A 19,631-nucleotide genomic window follows, 5' to 3' on the forward strand; every position below is an offset into this window, starting at 1 on the left:
TAACTAGTGAATGCTTTTACTATGTAAAGCCAGCCCAGCAATAGTAACATGACACTGTTAGATTACTGCACGTCTGCCACAAAATGTTTATGGCATGACTATGTCGATGTTATGGAGTAGGGTTCAAATAAGGTGTTACCCAAAAATTAGCATGTGACATAAGCTGCCAAAACACCAAAGTTTTAGCAACTGTCATGATAAATAAGGCTGGCTTTACACTGTAAAATTTTCACCCTGCTATGGTTGCTTGAAACCTACATGAAACTAAATTGCGTTCTCAACTTGCATGAAGCTCCGTTGCACAGGTCTCACTTCGTGAAGCAAGTTTCATGAAACAGCCAGTCAAAAACGGCAAAAACGCATCACATGATTATGTGGAATGACACACTTTCAAAAAGCAATTTCACAGGATCAGTGGACAAGAAAATAAAACAGAGGATGGTTTATTTGGGTGGTTTTAAATGATCGACATTGGTAGGTTTTCATTTGTTTTCAGTTTTCTGAGCCATAATGACAAACCTGAGTTCCTCTATGCTAACATTTCCGTAAACATCTGCGTTGACTAGCCGGCTGATGCTGACAGCTGTTTGTGGTAGTGTTTATTCTTCATTGTTAGCCAGCTGTAAGTGGGATTTATGTGATTTTGCTAGATGGATTTTCTTCTCGCTTGACTCCCCCTAAATTTACACAAGGCTCGGATTCATTTGGGATCCAGAGGGTGAACATTTTTACAGAAGAGGAGAAGAAGACGTGGTCCATGATGAACTTATTATGATTCTAGGACAGGATGAGCGTGACATCAGGTAGGTTATAAAAGTAATGGCTACTTGACATGCACTTTTTGAACAGATATGAAAGAATCATGAATAAATACATGACAGATTATATAGATATTTAAATAAAGATCAAAGACATCTGAAAAAAATACGCAGATGAAAAAAAGAAAACATTGATTTTGAAGCAACTGTGAAGTTGCATGTCAATTATGACGCAGGCAACTCACAGCATGCAACTAGTGAAAGCTTTACTAAGTAAAGCCAGCCAAGCAATGGTAACATGACACTGATGTTACTGGACATAATCTGTCATGACAACCCGGGACTGCGTATGACATGTTTATGGCACGGTTATGTCAATGTTATGTAGCAGGGTTCTAAAGTGCTACCAAGTATTGTTTATTTAGGTGCATTTAAATGTAAATCCATCAGTGAATGACAGCAGCCCACCCAGCAACAGACTCTACTGACCTCATCAGTCAGACACTAAACCAGACACTCAAGTAACAAGCAACACTGCTAAAGATTTGTTGCTAACTACGGTTCCTTCTAGACTGACATATCTGAGCCTATTACTGTCTGTCTTATTATAACTCATGCACATACCAGTAAGGTTCTCACTGGTATCTTTATCACTGGACTGATAGAGAGCCTTTTACTGTCTGCCTCACACAGAAACAATGTTTCGATGCTTGACCTCGGCTGGTCTCCCAAACAAAACAGTGGTCAAGTCAAAAAACGTTTCAATGCACATTTCAAATGGGAACTTAGGCCAGTACAAGCCTGCATATGCAACTCTATAGGAATACACATCAGCACATATGGCTATTCTAGTCTATAGCATTTGACTAGCTGACCACTGGTCCAAATAACTGGTCTGCTATTAAATCTACTTTACAACCAGTGCCATTTTGATGTACAGTGCTGTGCAAATGTCAGAGACCAGTCCTTGTTCCATTACCAGTCAAAACAGCCTTTAAGTACAAGTTCTTCATGAGATATTTCTGAAGAGGTAAGATAATCCACTTGGATAAGGAAGATGATAAGTGGGCCCTCCAAACTGCCCCCATCGGATAACAGTACTTTCATCTTTGAGACAGAGAAGAAACTCAAGCCCCAGATCTGAAAACATCAACAAGTGTTTCTGTCCAAAAAAAGACATTTGCAAATCAAGCAAAGAGGCTTCTGGTGTTTACAGAACAATGGACTGACCACACCAGAATCCAGACCACAACAACACTGAATGTGTTTGGATTACTTGGATTGTGAGAAGCAGAAAATGCAACCAACTTCTAAGACTGAACTGTGGAGGTGTGGAAAAACTGAAAGCAAGCCTCCTTAAAATAATGAAGGCCGAAAATATTGACCCAAAAACATATCGCTGCTGTAGGAACAGAACCTCGTATCTCCATTTTTGACGTTTTTCAGTTATTGACATAATTTGAAAATACCTGTGTCCCTTTACATTGTGTGTCAACTTCATGAGGACAAGACCAAAAGAAATGACCCAAAATGACCTGGAAAAAGGTCTGGTTCCATTGACTTACATTAAAAGTACATATATATATATATATATATATATATATATATATATATATATATATATATATAATATATATATATAGTCAATGCTTCTGTTTAATTTTCTGTTACACTGAAAAACAAATAACTTGTACTTAATCATTAAATGACTAGTGCCCACTAGAGGACCCACACCTCTATAACTTATGACTAGCTCAACCAGTTTGCATTGAAGTCCCTGTAGTTACTGAATAATAAGCCTTAATATGTAATAAGCGCAGGATTTTGAGGGTTTACTGTCTGTTTTGACACGGGTGGTTTCTGACTTTTGCACAGTATCGTGTACTACTCTATATCAATAGAAATGTATATATTACTTTACAAATAGCATCATTTGTGATATACAATATGCAATACCATAGTAATAACTATATTATATATAGTTATAACTACACAAACAGCATCATTTGTCATATACAGTATACTTTAGCATTGTAATATGAATGTGTATATATAACTGTACAACTATCAATATATATTACACCATAATACTAAAAAACATGCATATATCAGTAAACAAACAGCACCATACAGTATATAATAGCATTAAGGCATCAGTTTCAAAGACAGACATATCTTACCTTGCTGTTGACTGTTATGACACTTTGCTTACGTCCAGTCCAGTCCAGTTTAAGTCCAAGCTTGTTCTTTCCACACACACTCACTCTCACTCACTCACACACTCACTCACACACACTCTCTCTCACACACTTTTCATGGAGATGAGATCAGACTGGAGCCAAACAGCAGCCGTGCTGTGCAAGAGGAGAGCATGTGATTCTGTCTGTCTCTACACACACTCTCTCTCTCTTTCTCACACTCTTTCTTCCCCCCTCCTCTTTCTCCCTTTCTGTCACTCCCCCTCTTTTTCTCCGCCTCTTTTCCTTCCTCTCTCGCCCTGCCCCTCCCCTCGTTTCCTCTCTTTCACTCCATCAGTGGCTCTGTCCCCCTCTTTTGTCCTTCTCTGTCTGCTAACAAACACAGCACTATGACCTCATCAGTCTCTGTATACTGGGCAGTATTAGTACAGTACTGGACAGAGACCACCCTGCATTTATTTGATTTCCAGTCAAAACCTCCATTAAGGACAAGTTACTCTTTTTCAGCACCAGGAAAAAGCAGAACACTTATATTTAACTGAAAATAACACAGAAGCCCCAACAACTACATATTTATAAAGTGTTTATTGTGTCCACTCTCTGCCTTTATTACAGCTTCCATTCTTTTCAGGAGACGTGCTTTCAGTTTTTCAAAGAACACTGCAGGGATATTTTCTCCACACCTCCAAAGTTCAGTCTTAGAAGTTGGTTAGATTTTCTGCTTCTCACCATTCAAGAAATCTCAAACACATTCAGTGATGCTGAAGTCAACATCTTTGTGGTTTTATTCGAGAAATGCTCAGATTAGGTGTGTATTTCCTTCCAAAGATGAAAGCTAAAGCATTGTTTATCTGATGGTTGCACTTTTTTGGTCCACCAGGTCTTGCGTGGTTGTTAGGGGTCTCGTTTTCGATCTTTAAATAAGCCCAATTTTTGAAACTTTGTTTTTCACTTATTTTGCTTTTCTTTTATGAGCTCCACCCACACTAAGCAGCATAGGCCAGCATGGCTGGTCATCAGCATATGTTGTGTTTTTTGTGCTGGTCAGCAGCAAGTGAAGTTAATATGCTGGTCACTAGCATATATATATTTAAAATTTTATAAAGTTTATAACTAGTACCTCTAAATGCATTTATAGTGTAGTTCACTTTATACAATTAACTTTAAGCATACGTTGTTTTTACAAGGGTCTGTAAGTTTCTCTACACCAAACTCTTCTCTCAAAACTATCGTAAACCAATGTCTCAGGCAGCATATTTGTAAGCATTTCATGGAATAACTACCTGTGAGCTTTTAGAGGCGTTAAACTCTTCAGACGTTTGGTTCCTATCACCACCACTGTAAACAATTATACAAGTAAATCATACCAAACCTCTTTGAATGACTTTGTTCACATCTTCACCATTTAATTTTGTAGACATTTTGAAAAAAAATTGAAAAAAATCCTCCGTAAAAAAAAAGGACACTAATAAAAACTGGAAGCAATAGGGGCCCATGTCTCAAAGATGACCAGGGAGACTACTATAAGCACTCTGAGCGAATGACGGCTATTGTTTTTCAGTTACTCATTAAACCTGATGGTCCACTTTAGGTCTTCCAAGTAAATAATAAACTACAATTACTCTGAATACTCACACATTCTTCAGCAGGTGTCCTGAAAAAGCTACTAAATAGACCAAACGATGCCTCTTATATTGACCCCAAACCTGTAGATAAAGGTTATGGGTGTTTGGAATAGCAGAAGGCCCAGCGTTTGTATTACGGGTCAGCGAGCAGCCGGTATGCTGGGTCAGGAGCATGATTGGACCCTGGCATCTGGCATGCTGAGGTGTTAAACTGGAAGTAATGCTGGTTACGGCACCTGTGGAAAAAGTTCCCATGCGCTCACCCAGGCACAAACACTCCCTCAGCAGGATGTGCGAGTGGCTGAGAAAACAAAGCAGGTTACAGGAGGATGCAGGGTGAGCTCTGATATGACCAACACTCAGTCCATTCCCTCTTTATCAGAGACCCCTTCCTTCTATTTGCATTCAGTGGCCACTTTATGAGCCACACTGTATTGAAGTACAATCACAGACTCAACGGCCGCTGCACTATTGGTTCATACCTCATTCATCAATGGTCAGTTTGCGATCACAGAACCACTGTTGGCCAGATATTACTTGGGTAATGGATCATTCTCAGTGTATCAATGACACTGACAGGCATCTGGTAGGAGTAGTGGGCTACAGTCGCTAACCGTACATCAGTAAGATCGGGGTTTCCAATAAAGTGGCCAGTTTCTTTAGAATGTGTCTCGTTCCATAATAATACATTCTGCAATATGTAGAAGCATCAACAGTTCCTGCCGCTATATAAAGTCTTATAATCAAAGCTTTGAGGGTTTCTCATTACTTAAAAAGAATCATGGGTCTTTTTGTATTTCCATCTAATTAAATGGTTGAGATGTAAACAAAGTAATTCAGAGTGATTTAGTGTGAAATGCTTCTTTATAGAGAAACTTACCGAGTCAGAATTGTTCACAGTTGTGATAGGAACCAGATCCTAAAAACTCACTGAATGTTATTACATGGGATGGTTCTGAATGTGCTGCCTGACCACTGAGACAATGAGTGCGTTTACATACACTTAATAATCTGATAACTGCAGAAATTCAGATTTTGTCAGTAATTCGATGAACACTTTTACATGCTCTAGGGTAATCAAGTAATGGGAAAACTCTGGGTCTATGAGTCGGACAGTAATCAGATTTCTGCTTTACAACCAGCCAATAAAGACATGTCATAAACTCAAACTTCATGCAGCAGCTTTTTTTAAAACATCGCGCCACTTTACCTGAAAATATGAACATACATCATCTAGAAGATAAAGAATATTTAAATCCTTCATTTCGTCAAGCATGTATTTGGTTTCAGCATCACTCCGAATGTGTTTTGCAGCAACGCTACTCACTTATTTCTGGTGCCGTCAACTGTTTTCACACATGCGCAGACTGAGAAATCTGAAAGGAATCAGAGTAAGAGTTTACATGCACTGAGAAATCTGATTACTGAGCTAAAATCCAGGATTTCTCCCATCTAAGAAATCAGAGTATGCTGTTTACACAACTGTTGAATAATCAGATAACTGCAGAGATCAGATTATTGAGTGCCTATAAATGCAGTCACTGTGTTCCTGCAGCTTTGAGAAGGTTTCGGCCTCTAAAACAAACCCGGATCCAAAGGTAATTTTTCAGATTTACCACTATTTACCATTATCAACAATACATACGACACTCAGAAGACATGTAGGATCAGAATATGTGTGTCTGACTATCTGCTGCGATGGACTGGCGACCTGTCCAGGGTGCATCCTGCCTCCTGCCCATTGACAGCTGGGATAGGCTCCAGCACCCCACCGCGACCCATAAGGATAAGCGGTTTAGATGATGTGTGTGTGTGTGTGTGTGTAGGATCACTGGTGGTTTTAGATAGTAAATAAGATGACTATATTTGTGTTGTAGACATCTCAATGACTGAATTATGCAAAATTATATAATTATATAATTCCCATTTAAGTACTTACATAATAATTTACTTTTATGTTTGATTTGCATATCGTCGCTGTCCAATCAAAAACATGTATCTTCATTTTTTTCATGATGATTGGACCAATAGAAATGCTCCAAAATTGCTTAGAATACAAACGTTTTCTATTAATTTACATTGAAAGTAAAGACGGTTTTTGCCCTCTCCTGTAAAGTTACTTTTTTGTAGATACTTATTTTTCACTGGACAGCAATGATGAGCAATAAAGGGAAATTCCACCAATTCACAAGTGATGTGTGTAGAACAGTGCAACCAAAAACAGGCTTGTGCTATTTACCTCCAATAAATAGGTGCACTTGTGTTATAATAACAATAATAATCACATTCCTCGACACTGAAGGCATCAATAATACAAGTTTAAAGTTTACTTGCTGAATATTTCATAAAGTTCAGTGATGACTGACCAAAAAGATCAGGTCAGCAGTGGTCCTGTGGTCAGAAACACATATAGGTGCACTGGTGGTTTTGGATAGTAAATAAAATGTCTATATTTGTGTTCCTATCACCACCACTGTAAAGAAATCAGAGCCTGTAAGTTTCTCTACAAATGAACAACTTCACCTCAAACCACTCACCTCAATCACTGAATGAATTCAAAATTTTAAAAAAGTGGTGGAATTCCCCTTCAAAGCGTAATCAAATGTATCAGTATTAAAATAACTGTGAGTCGCAAAGAAGCCTGTGTAAATATCACAATTTGTGATTTATTAAAAGAGTTTTAATATACATTATATGGATAATCATACAAGAGCTATTTATTCATGTACAAATTACAAATACATAAACTGTTTATCAAACTCTTCAGTTTAAATGTACAAAATAAAAGAAAAAAAAAATCCCACGGCTGTTTCATAGCAGCAGCTTTGCAACCTGGCAAGACTTTTTCGCCATCGCGGTCGAAGGCAGTGAACGGTTTTTCGGTTCTAAAAAAATGATGGAAAAAAAACAGATAAAGGCACTTCATTTATTCTTACGCTCTGAGTTTCTCTTTTTTTTGGCAGAAAGAATACAGACATTTCAGCAGAGGGAAAAGTGGGCCAAATTTATCAAGACTTGCAGAGGGAGAAATCTGACCTGGAGTCGGTTTTTACCGTTAAACACAACGTCTAATTCCAGGTCAGGTTTCTTTCTCCAGAAGCTGATAAATATGGAACTATGCCTGTTCCACAGGGCAGACGAACACGTAGGAAATACAAAAAAGGATTGTTGTCCCAGACACAGAAGTAGCTCGCTTTTATCATTAATACAAAAGACCTAGTTTAAAAAAAGCTTATTTCAATTACGACGTGTTAATGCAAAAAAAACAGACATTCTGTTCTGTGTGTGTGTGAATGTGTGTTATACTCTGATATGCACTGTTATTAAAGATCAAGTGACATGGTGCGAGAGAAAGGGTCAAGAGAAGATAAGAACGAAGTGCTAGAAGAAAAGCAAGGTGAGAGAAAGCAAAAACGATGGATGAACGAGTGGAGCCAGACAGAGAGAGAGAGGAGAAGGACGAGAAGAGAAGAGGAAGGCTCACGCGGCCTCTCCGCCGTGGTGGCGTCTCGGACTGGGTAAATAAAGCAGATTATCCCCCAGCTGTCAGTTCATAGGGTTTGTCGTTTTCGTGCCCGAAGAACAAAAATTCCTCAGAGCACATTTAAAAAACTCCTTCTAAATTTAATAACAGACGATGACAAAATAAACCAAACTTACATAGACAGACAATAAAAACGTACAATTTTATACAGTTCTGTTTTTCTCTCGCCGTCGCACCATAAGATAGCATGTTAAATTTATCTTCATCTCAAGTAAGAAATTTTTGTTGCTGTTTTGTTTTTGTGATTTTTTATAAGTCATACAGTGCAGAGTATATGGGCTTTGATTAAATAAGAGTGTTTGTAGTGTTTGTGGCGCCCTCTGCTGGTCACTCGGTCGCAGTGCGGACTGCGGGCGCTGCACTCTGCTGGCTGGGGACGCAGTAGTTGGGCTGGTCAGACTGCGTGTAGCCGGGAAGGCACTGGCATTTATACGAGCCCGGTGTGTTGATGCACTTGGCGTTTTTGCACAGTGACATGCGCTTGTTGAGTTCTGAGCATTCGTTCACATCTGGAAGAAAAAAGTGCATGACTTGAGAAAGCAATTGTGAAGGCTATAGTACAAAAAAACTGACCTATATATTTAGCTATATAGCATAAAATATATAATATACAGGTTACATCTGTATGTACACATATGTAACATTATATACATATACACACACAGTGTACACAATGGTAGACCTCTGTCTAATATATGCAACAAAAAATGTCTGATTAGCACATACTGAAGTATTTGCAAATAACTAGTTCACGAGATTTTTAACAACATATGGAACTTGTTTCAGAAATTTTTGGAGGATATTGAGTCAGCACCTTGATATTCCACCTGTGAATATGTTGAGTATATTTACAATATTATATATAATATTATTATATTATTATTATTATTATTATTATTATTATTATACAATATTTAAGTTGTTATTATTATTCTAGTTTATTTTTTCTTTTATTAGTTTTTATGCAAAAGTCACACTATGTTTCATGATTTTGCATCTGTAAAATACAGGACAACTGTACATTTGGCAATAACGACATTCTGAGTGGACGTCAGATGGCAGGAAGTTTGGGGAAGGGGTGAGATGTTCAGATGTAATTTGACTTGAATGTACAAATACTTTATACACACACACACACAAATATATATATATATATATATATATATATATATTTATACACACACACACATATAGATAGATATATACATACATAAATGGACCAATTGAAATGCTCCAAAAATCACTTGGATTAAAACTTTTTACTTACTTTAACTTACATTAGCAGTCAAGGACATTTTTGCCTTCTCCTGCAAAGTTACTATTTCAGAGATACTTGTTTTTCTTATGACAGTAATGATATATGCAAAAGTTTGAACAAATTTTGTTTATTTTCTTTGTGAAAATAAGTTACACATCCACTACAGAGAAATTAAATATGGCATTTTTCTGCTAATTTTAGCGCACAATTTCTATTTTTCTGAGTTTAACAAATTGGAAAAAAACATCAAAAAATAAACAAATAAAGTATAGAAAATCAAATGTGTCATAACTTTTACACAGACTGCATTTTGTGTTCTTTTTTTTTAAGTTAATAATAAGTCATGATATGGTAAGGGATTCACCTTTGGACTCTAATATATGTTACACCTCTGCACATTTTAACACACAATTCCTGCTTATTTGATGAATAAACATATTTGACAAAAGGAAAACATTAAATGTGTGCAAAAGTTCAGAATAAGTTCAAACCACAGTCCCACAGTAAATAAAGTATTTAATAAAACAATTAAGCATTAAGACTTTATATATTTACAATTTCATTATGATCTATTTAAACCTATTTATACTGTCTATTTGCAGATGTCTGTCCCAAACCCAAACCCCTAAATTTACACCTGCGAAAATAATGCATATCCTTTTTATTTCTTTTAAAGTGAAGTTGAAAGATTTAGATTCATCATGAATTTAATATTATTCTAAAAAACCTATTCAAAAAATGCTGTCTCACGTTTTTATGTCAGTACAGAAACACCAAGAGTTTTAGTCCATAGGCGGAGCCTTATTTTAGCCACACCCTGCATTTTAGAGCAGGAAGCAGGGCTGCATCCCTGCCCCTCATGGCCACATGATGAGCAGATAGAGCTCATTGTTTTGAAGTAAATGTGTCCAAACGTCTGAAAATCGGTGGGTAACATTAAGAACTGTCACGACTGAATCACAGATTTTCTGCAATAAAGTAAACCTTCTATGTTTTAATTAAAATATGATGATCTTCTGTGTGTACAGCTGTTCAAAGCTGTGTTAGCGAGTCATGTACTGGCTAGCGTTTTTGAGTTCTAACTAAAACTGTCCGTACCAAACCCCTGTAAAGTACCCTAGAACTGCTGAGCTCAGTTCTGTCTCTAGAGCGTTTTCACTTACCGACGCAGGCCATTCGAGACAGGTCGAGTGTGTATCCATCAAAGCAGTCGCAGGTGTAGCCCTCCTGCACCCTCACACAGCGTCCGTTCTCACAGCCGTTCAGCACACCGCACTCCTCGGCCCGCAAGCCTTCAAACGCATCATACCGACCAGCTGGGGGCAGAACAGATTCAGTTATTAAATTAATTTGTTAAATATTAACCATAAACAGTTTAATATTAGACACTGTTAACAGAACGGTTTCTCCACTCAGCCTAGATGGAGTTGAATGGATGTTTGGTGTCCAAATTCTGCTTCTTTAGTTTAACGTTGGAGCTACGATGCCAACGTCGCTAATACCAGAATTCAATAGTCACCCAAATTTTTTCTGCAAATACATCCTCAAAACTTCTCTCAGCCTCTCAGCTTCTCAGCTTCTCTCATCCAGGTCTTTATTAAGGTTGCACAGACTTGCTGATGTGGTTTAGGACACAGTGTGATTCATGACAGTGGAGCTGAATGCTGTGGTCAGCCAATTTAGACATGGGTGTTGTGCCAAATTTTGATTCTTCTTAGCCTGCCTACACACACTGATTACACTTACAGTTTCTGGCAATTCTTGCATTAAATGTTACTCTTACATGTTCAAACTGAAGATATGGGTCATTCTACAGAAACGTCCACTTTTGTGTCCCTAGTGTTTACAGATATATTACACTTGAAAAACATGTTAGGTTTACAGTTTATTTATATTTTAAAATAAAACACTGTTATTTTAACAATTACACCTTCTTGAGCCTCAATTTCGCAATATTAGTTTTTAAATCAGTTATCTAGAATTCCAAGCGCCACAGAAGAGCTCATCCCCACAGTCATGTGTGAAGGCTGAGGCCATATTTTGAAGAAAAAAAAACACGTTTTTCTGCAATTTTAACTTCAATAATCTACACATGAATATGGAATTACATGAATAAATTAAATGACAAAGAAAATAAATGCCAAATAAATATTATAAAATATATAATGAAAGTTGTCAACCCCAGGAGTCGTGTCACTGGTGTTACCGCATAACAAAAAATCTCTTATTTTGAAACGAAAATCACACTGATGACATCACTCGACTTCCTTTTACCTGTTTTCTGAGGATCTATGAAGAAAAGCACATGGTGAGTCCACTGTGTCTTTCAGTTATCAGAGATTTTCTCATTTAGCTCATGATTTCATATGAAGCTTTTAGCTGAAGTTACTGGTGTGACCGACTTTATTCTGAGGTAATTGTGAAAAAACAGAAAACAAACGGATTAAATGACATATTTTAGTGGATATTCCATGATTGACAACATGTGGTTTGATGCTCTGTAGCAGATATTTTGTAAAACGCATTGTTCATTAAAAATGTCTCTGGTGTTTCCTTTATTATGTGTAACACCAATGAGGATCGGTAACACCAGTGACTCCTATGGAGAGACGGAAAAGTGGACGTTCCTGTAGAATGACCCATATACATTCATAAATACAAACGGCAGAAATCAATAGCATTGATCAGAGCACCTGTTGTCTAAGGAGGCTGCTTGCAGTGCTCGGCTACACTGTGAGGTTTAGCTATCTTTTAAAGCTCACAGTAACTTAAACTGTGTCCTAAACCACATTGACAAGTCTGCATGACCATAATGAGGACCTGGATACAGTTTCTGGCAGGTTAAGAGAGGTTCTGGGGATGTTTGTACGAAAAAGATTTGGGTGACTCTTGACCTGATTTCTTAGCTACATTAGCCTTGTAGCTCCAGTGCTAAACCAAAGAAGCAAAATTTAGACACCAACATGTCTTGGCTGATCAACCATATCTGGGATAACTAGAAAACCTGTGCACATTTGATTTTTGCCAAACCGTTCCTTTAAACGTCAAAGATAAATTGCTTTATAAATACAAACAAACATTTTCTAAACCGCTTATCCTTTTGGGTCATGGGTGGTGCTGGAGCCTATCTCAGCGGTCCCTGGGCGGTAGGCAGGAAACACCCTGGACGGGTTGCCAGTCCATCGCAAGGCAAACACACAGACATATACAATCACACACACCTAGGGTCAATTTAGCGTGTCCAACTGTCCTCACTGCATGTCTTTGGAGTGTGGGAGGAAACGACCCTGGTCGCCCAGCTGGGGAACTGAACCCAGGCCCTTCTTGCTGTGAGGTGACAGCACCACCATGTCGCCCCACTTCATCAATAATGCTTGTCAAATCTTACAAAATGTCCCTATCTTAAAAAATACTCTTAATAAATGAGCATGTTTTCTCTGTTGCTTGCAACATTAAATAAAACACTACTGTAAAAGTATTCTTATCAAACAGGTACAAGAAGTACGGAAAAGGCTGTTACAGCACGGTCTGCTATTCTGACCTAATAAATTCACTTCAGTTTTATTTATATAGCACTTTACAACCAAAGCAGCGTTGCAGAAATGTGGTTTCAGGCCCTTAAAGGGGAATTCCAAAGATTTTTCAAAATTTCAAAAAAAATATTTTAAAATCTTACCACAAAACTTTCGTAAAAAACAATATCTCAGGCATCAGGCAGCGTATTTGTAACCATTTCATGTAATTACTTCCTGTGGGGGAGCTTTTAGATGCATTAAACTCCTTAGATGTCTGGTTCCTATCTGCACTGTGAACAATTCTGACTCAGTAGGCTTCTCCAGAATGGAGCGCTTCACATCAAAACACTCTGAATGACTTTGGTTACATCTTACATCCATTTAACTACACAGAATAATTTTAAAATAGGTGGAATTCTCCTTTAATTGGCAAGCTGAGGTCCATCAGTGTCAGGAAAGAAGAAAGGAACCAAGACTGAAAAGGGCGAACCCATCCTCCTCTGGGCTAAGTTATGACACCCATGACCACATGATGGCAGCAGAATGCTGCGCATAGCTGAAGCCTGATTTGCATCCGTTTCGTCTTAAGAGAATGTTTCACACAAAGATGCTACTATTACGAAAAATCTGTATAAATCAGACCTTTGCAATAATCAACTGTGATTATGCTAACTTTAATTACCATAATTACCATTTATCACCCTCTTTTTTTAGCATTCGTTCAGGTGCAAACCCCAACTGCCAGGCATGGACTCGTATCTCCGAAAGCTGTTTAAGTCTTCTCCTTCTTGGGAAGAGGCAGAATATTTCGGATATGTGTGTCATTTTATTCAAGCCAATCACATAGCTGCATAGCAATGACCCAAAAACAGCGGCCGGGCAATTTTACACGTGAAGAGGGTTTGAATCTGTGCCACTGTGTCAAAGACAATTGGATTCTGCTGCCTTCTGTTTCAGTTCTAGATGACAGCTTCTAGTATCGCTGTGGAACTCATTATAGTTGGAACAGAGAGCGTTGAAGTAATATAGATGCAGTTACCACTGTGCAGTAAGCTTCTCAGAGCCTTAAAGGAACACAGAGTAGTATGGTGGATTATTAGAGACAATAGTTTTGACAAGTTTCCCTGCAATTAATAAAAGAACAGAAACGCTCTTGACTCACACTTCAACAGAACTCAATGGAGTTCTTCAGTTAGGTTTAGAGTCAATGGGTTTGGAGTTTTCCAGCAACAATTTCTATGAATGTCACCTTTGTAAGGATCTATAAACACATTCATAACATGTTATAATGCATTCATAAGGCATTATAAACATAGCTATAAATATTTATAAAAATGCATTATACGTTATAGCCATGTTTATTATGCATTATGAATTGTTGACATAATACATTATAAGTACTGATCATAACAAATTATAAGAGCTCATAAGTCGTATTTGCCCGCTCTAAGTAAAGTGAATCGTACTGTACTAAAGCCTCCTCCAGTGTTCAGAGTGAGGCTTCAAGTTGAAGTATTTACTGAAGGATTTACTGAAACACTAAAACATTCACAGTAAAGCACATTACAGGCTTCAAATGTCAGAGTTTAAACTAGAGCTGCCATCAGAGGGGGGAAGGGGGAAAGGGGGGAAAGGGGGGATAAGAGGGACATAGTTAGGAAAACAATCTGATGAAGACCCCTGTTTGGGGTACCTGTGGGTTCGTACACTCAATGTAAGTTTGCTGTTGTTTAATTGAAAGTATATTCTGCCAATCTTTGTGTATGTTCTATTCATGTGAAGTTTTGTGCTGTTTTCTTTTTCTTCTTGTTTGTTTTTGTTTTGTTTCTTTCTCTTGTTGCTCACCTTTCCAACAACTGGCGTTTATCATATGGACCCTGGGGATAAGCTCAACACACAATTCGTTTGGACTCAGCTTTCATCTTTACATTTGGCTCACATCGACTCAGAACGGGGACCACTGCAATTCGGACTTTCCCTCAACTTCAAGATATACAGGATTCATAGACTGGACTAGGATAAAGAATAGAGTCAAAGGACAATTACCCCAGTGAGAGCTATCCAATTCTTTTGCTTTTAAGGACCCAAAGACTGAATAAACTTGTGGAACGATATTGAGAAAGGACTAGCTGAGCTATAATGTTGTATATATTGTGTTATTTGCTCTCCTTGTTTGTTTTTATTTGGTTTTGATGCACAGGGTACAGTAAACAGGTTAAAACACTCTTAGTGGATGGTAATCCCCTTTTTAAAAAAAAAAAATTCTGATAACGTGTTTACAAAGCCGTAACCGTTACACATTTACTGTGGATACAGCCGTTTTGGAGCAGCTACTAGCCTCTCTTTGAGAGTTACCTCCTCACGTAGTTAAATCAGTGTCAGCTACAGCAAAAGCTTGGCTGTTTCAACTCATCTTCTGTCAATCAAGTGCTTAGTAACAAAGCAAGGAACTGTAAAACTGCATCAAGACTTCACAGTACCGAATGTATTGCTATTCCCATCAGTGCATCCGACCACCAGATTGTGTCCGGACAGTAACTAGGTACCAGATTGTAAAGAAAATCAGTGGCATCACACATCACTACTTTGTGCCATGATGCTTTATTTGCATCCACCCGTCTTTGACTTCATGAGCACCAGGAGCTGCTTTCTCCACTTCTGGACAATGGAGAAAGAGGAGAGGGATATGGGAATGGCCAGGACTTGCTTTACTCACTGGTAGGGTTTGCGTAGTCCTCATAGAAGGAAGGTTCAGGGTCGATGGGTCGCTGCTCATACTCAGTTCTGGCCTCGTACTCGTGGACAGGAGCAGCAACTAGAGCATCACGGCCATACGGCCGTCTACCGGCAACGGCGCCCCGGATGTTACACATGGTGACGTAGTCCGCTAGAGAAGAGATGGAGGGTGAAAGGGTGAGAGGCAGCAGGAATGGAGAGAGGTAGAGAGAAAGGAAGCGGAGATAAAGTGAGGGAAATGTAGTGGCTGTAAGGTAAAATGAGGCAATTCCACTTTTATTATTGGTTTCCCCTCCTTATTTCAGGCCTCTGCATCAAACATATGCAACGCCAGTGATCACTTGCTAACAGAAGAGTGGGGTGCAAAAATTTAAAAAATGTAATGAACTAACCTCTCAAACCCGTCAAATTATCCTGTGTGATTAACTACTGAACATTTTTTAATGATAGTTAATTTAATAATCCACAATGGGGATTGCTTTCTCATAGGTAGTAATGATTTAAAATGATAAGAAATTAATAAACAGAAATTGGAATTTTCCCCCCTTTTCATTTTGAATGAATGAGCATTTTGCTCCATTATCTGAGACTCCGGTCATGGTTATACTCCTTTAACACATGCTGCAGAGGAAAAGGCCTTTAAAGCAGCATTGTTCGTTCTTATTTATAGTTCAGCGTTTAGTTATTGTGAGATCTTTCAACACAGCTCTATTTTATTTTTTTCTTGGATTTTCACCCATTTTTCTCCCCAATTTAGATGTCTCAAATTCCACCCGCTAGTTAGGACTCCCCCCAATCACACAATCCTATCAATGCTAGGAGGGCGAAGGCTAACACAGGCTTCCTCCAAGACCTGTGAAGCGCCACCACATCATTTCGAACTGCCGCTAACAGCAACGTCATTGGAAAAAGTTCAACCCTGACTCACAAGGATCTGAAGCTGGACAGCAGGAATGTGTGGATAGAGTTATCAGAGCTTGGAGCTCCAGGCCTTAAAATGAGTGAACCAGCTACAGAAGCAAGCAGTAGTTCTGATGTGAAAGGCTGTCGTTAATGTTAATGTGCACATTTTCAAAAGTTTTTTTTTGTCTGAGTTTTACAGACTTGATGTGAAAATGACTTGAAAGCTCAGGGAACACAGTGAAAGCTTGCATGATAAAGTTTTAATGAAAAAAAAAATAAAATAAATACTAATCAGACCTATCTGAGAACTGTTTGAACTTACAATAATAATAACAATAATAATAATAATAATAATATCGTAACACATTTTCTTCCGTACATGACATATTTCGGACTGAAACACAGTATCAGGGAGGGTCTGTGAGCTAACTGAATGTTGCCTTTTGATGATATGTGGGGATAATTATTATTAAAACAGAAACAGAAAACAGAAAAATTAGAAGCACTTTCCATACAGTGGTTCAATGAGTTAAATTATCACATTTATGAAAATATAATCCTACACGCTTTTCCAAAAAATACCTTGTTTTTTTATAAAAGCATGTTGGCATGACTTTGGAAAATCACTTGTAGTCTGAAGTTCCTCCAGCAGAGAGCGCTATAATCTCGCAAATTGCCACGAATCTACACCAGAAGGACCTCATGAATGTACGTTTGCAGCAACATATATTAAAAGGAAGATGATGTAGTGCTCAAAAGATGCTGCGTTTTAAGATGTTGCATTATTCAGAATTCTACTATTTGATGTGCAACTTTTATTAAAGTGTTTATTTAAAACAGTTAATGTTTAAAGGAGCCATATGCTAACAGAAGAAAAAGTAGGTCTAAGCTGCAGTGATGTTCTGGTTGGCAGGGGCGGCAATATAATCGTAATTTTTTTTTTTAACTATAAAATATCATGCTAATCGTTTTTTGATCTCTTTCAGGCCTTAAAACAAGGTAAAATAGGTCAGGTTTGATTTCAGGTTGCTTTGTTGACCCGTCTAAAAGCAAATGGAAAGTCATAGATATACTGAAAATGTAATATTTGGCGTCCTTGTGGTTTTGAAAAATAAAGATACTGATATTTATCGTCACAGCCTTAGTCATAAGGTTGTTATATCTCAGGATAGGATATAGCACTGTCTAAAGTCTGCAGTTTAGCAGAGTCCATCCCTTGAGGCAAACCAAGAGTTCGATGGGCTGCCAACAGAATCTTCCCTCGACATTTCTGAGAACCGGAATGACCTTCAAGATGGCAGCAGGGATCCCCTAAAGGCAAGTATGGACGAGAAGCCTGTGTGTCTCTTTTTTCCAGAATCGAAACGCTGGGTTGATTCCTCTCGTGATCCGTTTCTGTCTTTATCCTGTACTGCGTCTCTCATTGGCCCCGCCGCAGCAGGTAACGTGTTTCTAATTACCGTGGCCGCGGCGACCGGAAAACGTCTGCGCTACATTAGCAAGATGACGACACGCCTGTAATCATCCAATCATTTCAGGGAAGAACGCTCGCATATGGAATTATTTGAATGCCAAATGAGGCGTGAAACGGAACTTGAGCTGCTCCAAATCCCTAAACGTGCCCTTCATACATAAGCCTTTAATGTTGTCTCTCCACATTGTGTAGTTTGTAATGTGCGTTCGACCACAAACCACCAGACTGTGTTTTCCAGTTCCTGTCCTGGAGTGGCCACGGTTTGGTGTTTTCCATGTGGTAAAAAGCCAAATTCAAAACACAAATGGCTTAAAAAGGGGCCGATGAGTTGAGTCATGTACGTTAGATCAGGGGAAACACTTCTACAGTACGGGAATACTCCACGAGTAATGCTACACACCTGGACCCCTTCTATAGGATTCTGAGTCTTGGGGATACAAAAGGGCATGTGTACGGAGCCCCGCTGGTGACATCACGACTTAGTAAGGCGTGGGAATGAGATCCTAATGCGTGGCCACGACTTAGTAAGCCGTGATTTTACTAAGTCGTGGCCACGCATTATTTTTATTTATACAGGATGTCACCAGCGGGGCTCTGTACATGTGTGTAAGGTTAGCGGTCAAAATAACTTTATAATTTGCTTAATACGACTGACTGTGACTGATGGACTGCAAGCCATGGTGGTGACAGTGTTGCCGTGAAAAGGGCGACTGCCAGAGGAAAGCAGTGTATATTGTTTATATAAGGTGTAAAAACACAGGAGGGTCCTCTGTACTTTTTTAATTTTGGTCATCAATAATGAGATTTTCGGCATCCATGACTCATCCGGTTTATACCACTGCCGTGGGTTGACAGCAAAAGTCGGGAACGTTCTTGAAGGAACATTCAGCTGACCAAATTCTGCGGTGGCAGAATTTCCATTGCTGCTCTATTGAAAACAATTGAGCTAACTGAATGTTGCCTTTTGATGATATGTGGGGATAATTATTATTAACACACACACACACACACACACACACACACAGACACACACGCACACACACACCACAGACACACACATACACACACACACACACACACACAGACACACACAGACACACACGCACGCACACACATTATATCAGCCGCTTATTCTGCTGGGTCACAGGGGGGGAGCTGGAGCCTATCCCAGAGGCCATTGGGCAGAAGGCAGGGAACACCCTGGACAAGTCACCAGTCCATCCCAGGGAATTATTACATAATCCTACACACTTTCCAAAAGCATCTGTAACTGAATTTCAGTGTGACTCTGCTATAATGACTGCTATAAATACCTTGTTTTTTTATAAAAGCATGTTGGCATGACTTTGGAAAATCACTTGTAGTCTGAAGTTCCTCCAGCAGAGAGCGCTATAATCTCGCAAATCCCCATGAATCTACACCAGAAGGACCTCATGAATGTACGTTTGCAGCAACATATATTAAAAGGAGGATGATGTAGTGCTCAAAAGATGCTGCGTTTTAAGATGTTGCATTATTCAGAATTCTACTATTTGATGTGCAACTTTTATTAAAGAGTTTATTTAAAACAGTTAATGTTTAAAGGAGGCATATGCTAACAGAAGAAAAAAGTTTTCTGCT

General features: G+C 38.6%; 2 protein-coding genes across 5 annotated transcripts in view; both read right to left on the reverse strand.

The window, feature by feature from the left end:
• rasgrp3 (RAS guanyl releasing protein 3 (calcium and DAG-regulated)) overlaps window positions 1-3,229 on the reverse strand; it is a 119,625-nt gene extending 116,396 nt beyond the window's left edge. Inside the window, exon 1 of one of the 2 annotated variants that reach the window (XM_036592620.1) lies at window positions 2,939-3,228. The gene's annotated coding sequence lies outside the window, so the exon portion shown is untranslated. Of the gene's footprint in view, window positions 1-2,938 lie in introns of both variants that reach the window. The other variant, XM_036592618.1, reaches the window with a different exon arrangement.
• Window positions 3,230-8,228: 4,999 nt separating this feature from the next.
• The window catches only part of ltbp1 (latent transforming growth factor beta binding protein 1), a 229,208-nt gene continuing 217,805 nt past the window's right edge, over window positions 8,229-19,631 (reverse strand). For all 3 annotated transcript variants that reach the window (XM_036592702.1, XM_036592701.1, XM_036592703.1), the window contains 3 exons: window positions 15,615-15,785; window positions 10,547-10,699; window positions 8,229-8,634 (listed from right to left, as the gene is read on the reverse strand). In XM_036592702.1, the coding sequence (XP_036448595.1) occupies window positions 8,453-8,634; window positions 10,547-10,699; window positions 15,615-15,785 (506 nt within the window). In that variant the 3' untranslated portion in view covers window positions 8,229-8,452. The remainder of the gene's footprint in view (window positions 8,635-10,546; window positions 10,700-15,614; window positions 15,786-19,631) is intronic.

Source organism: Colossoma macropomum, unplaced genomic scaffold (genome assembly GCF_904425465.1).
Source record: "Colossoma macropomum unplaced genomic scaffold, Colossoma_macropomum, whole genome shotgun sequence".
In the NCBI taxonomy this organism is placed as follows: Eukaryota; Metazoa; Chordata; class Actinopteri; order Characiformes; family Serrasalmidae; genus Colossoma; species Colossoma macropomum.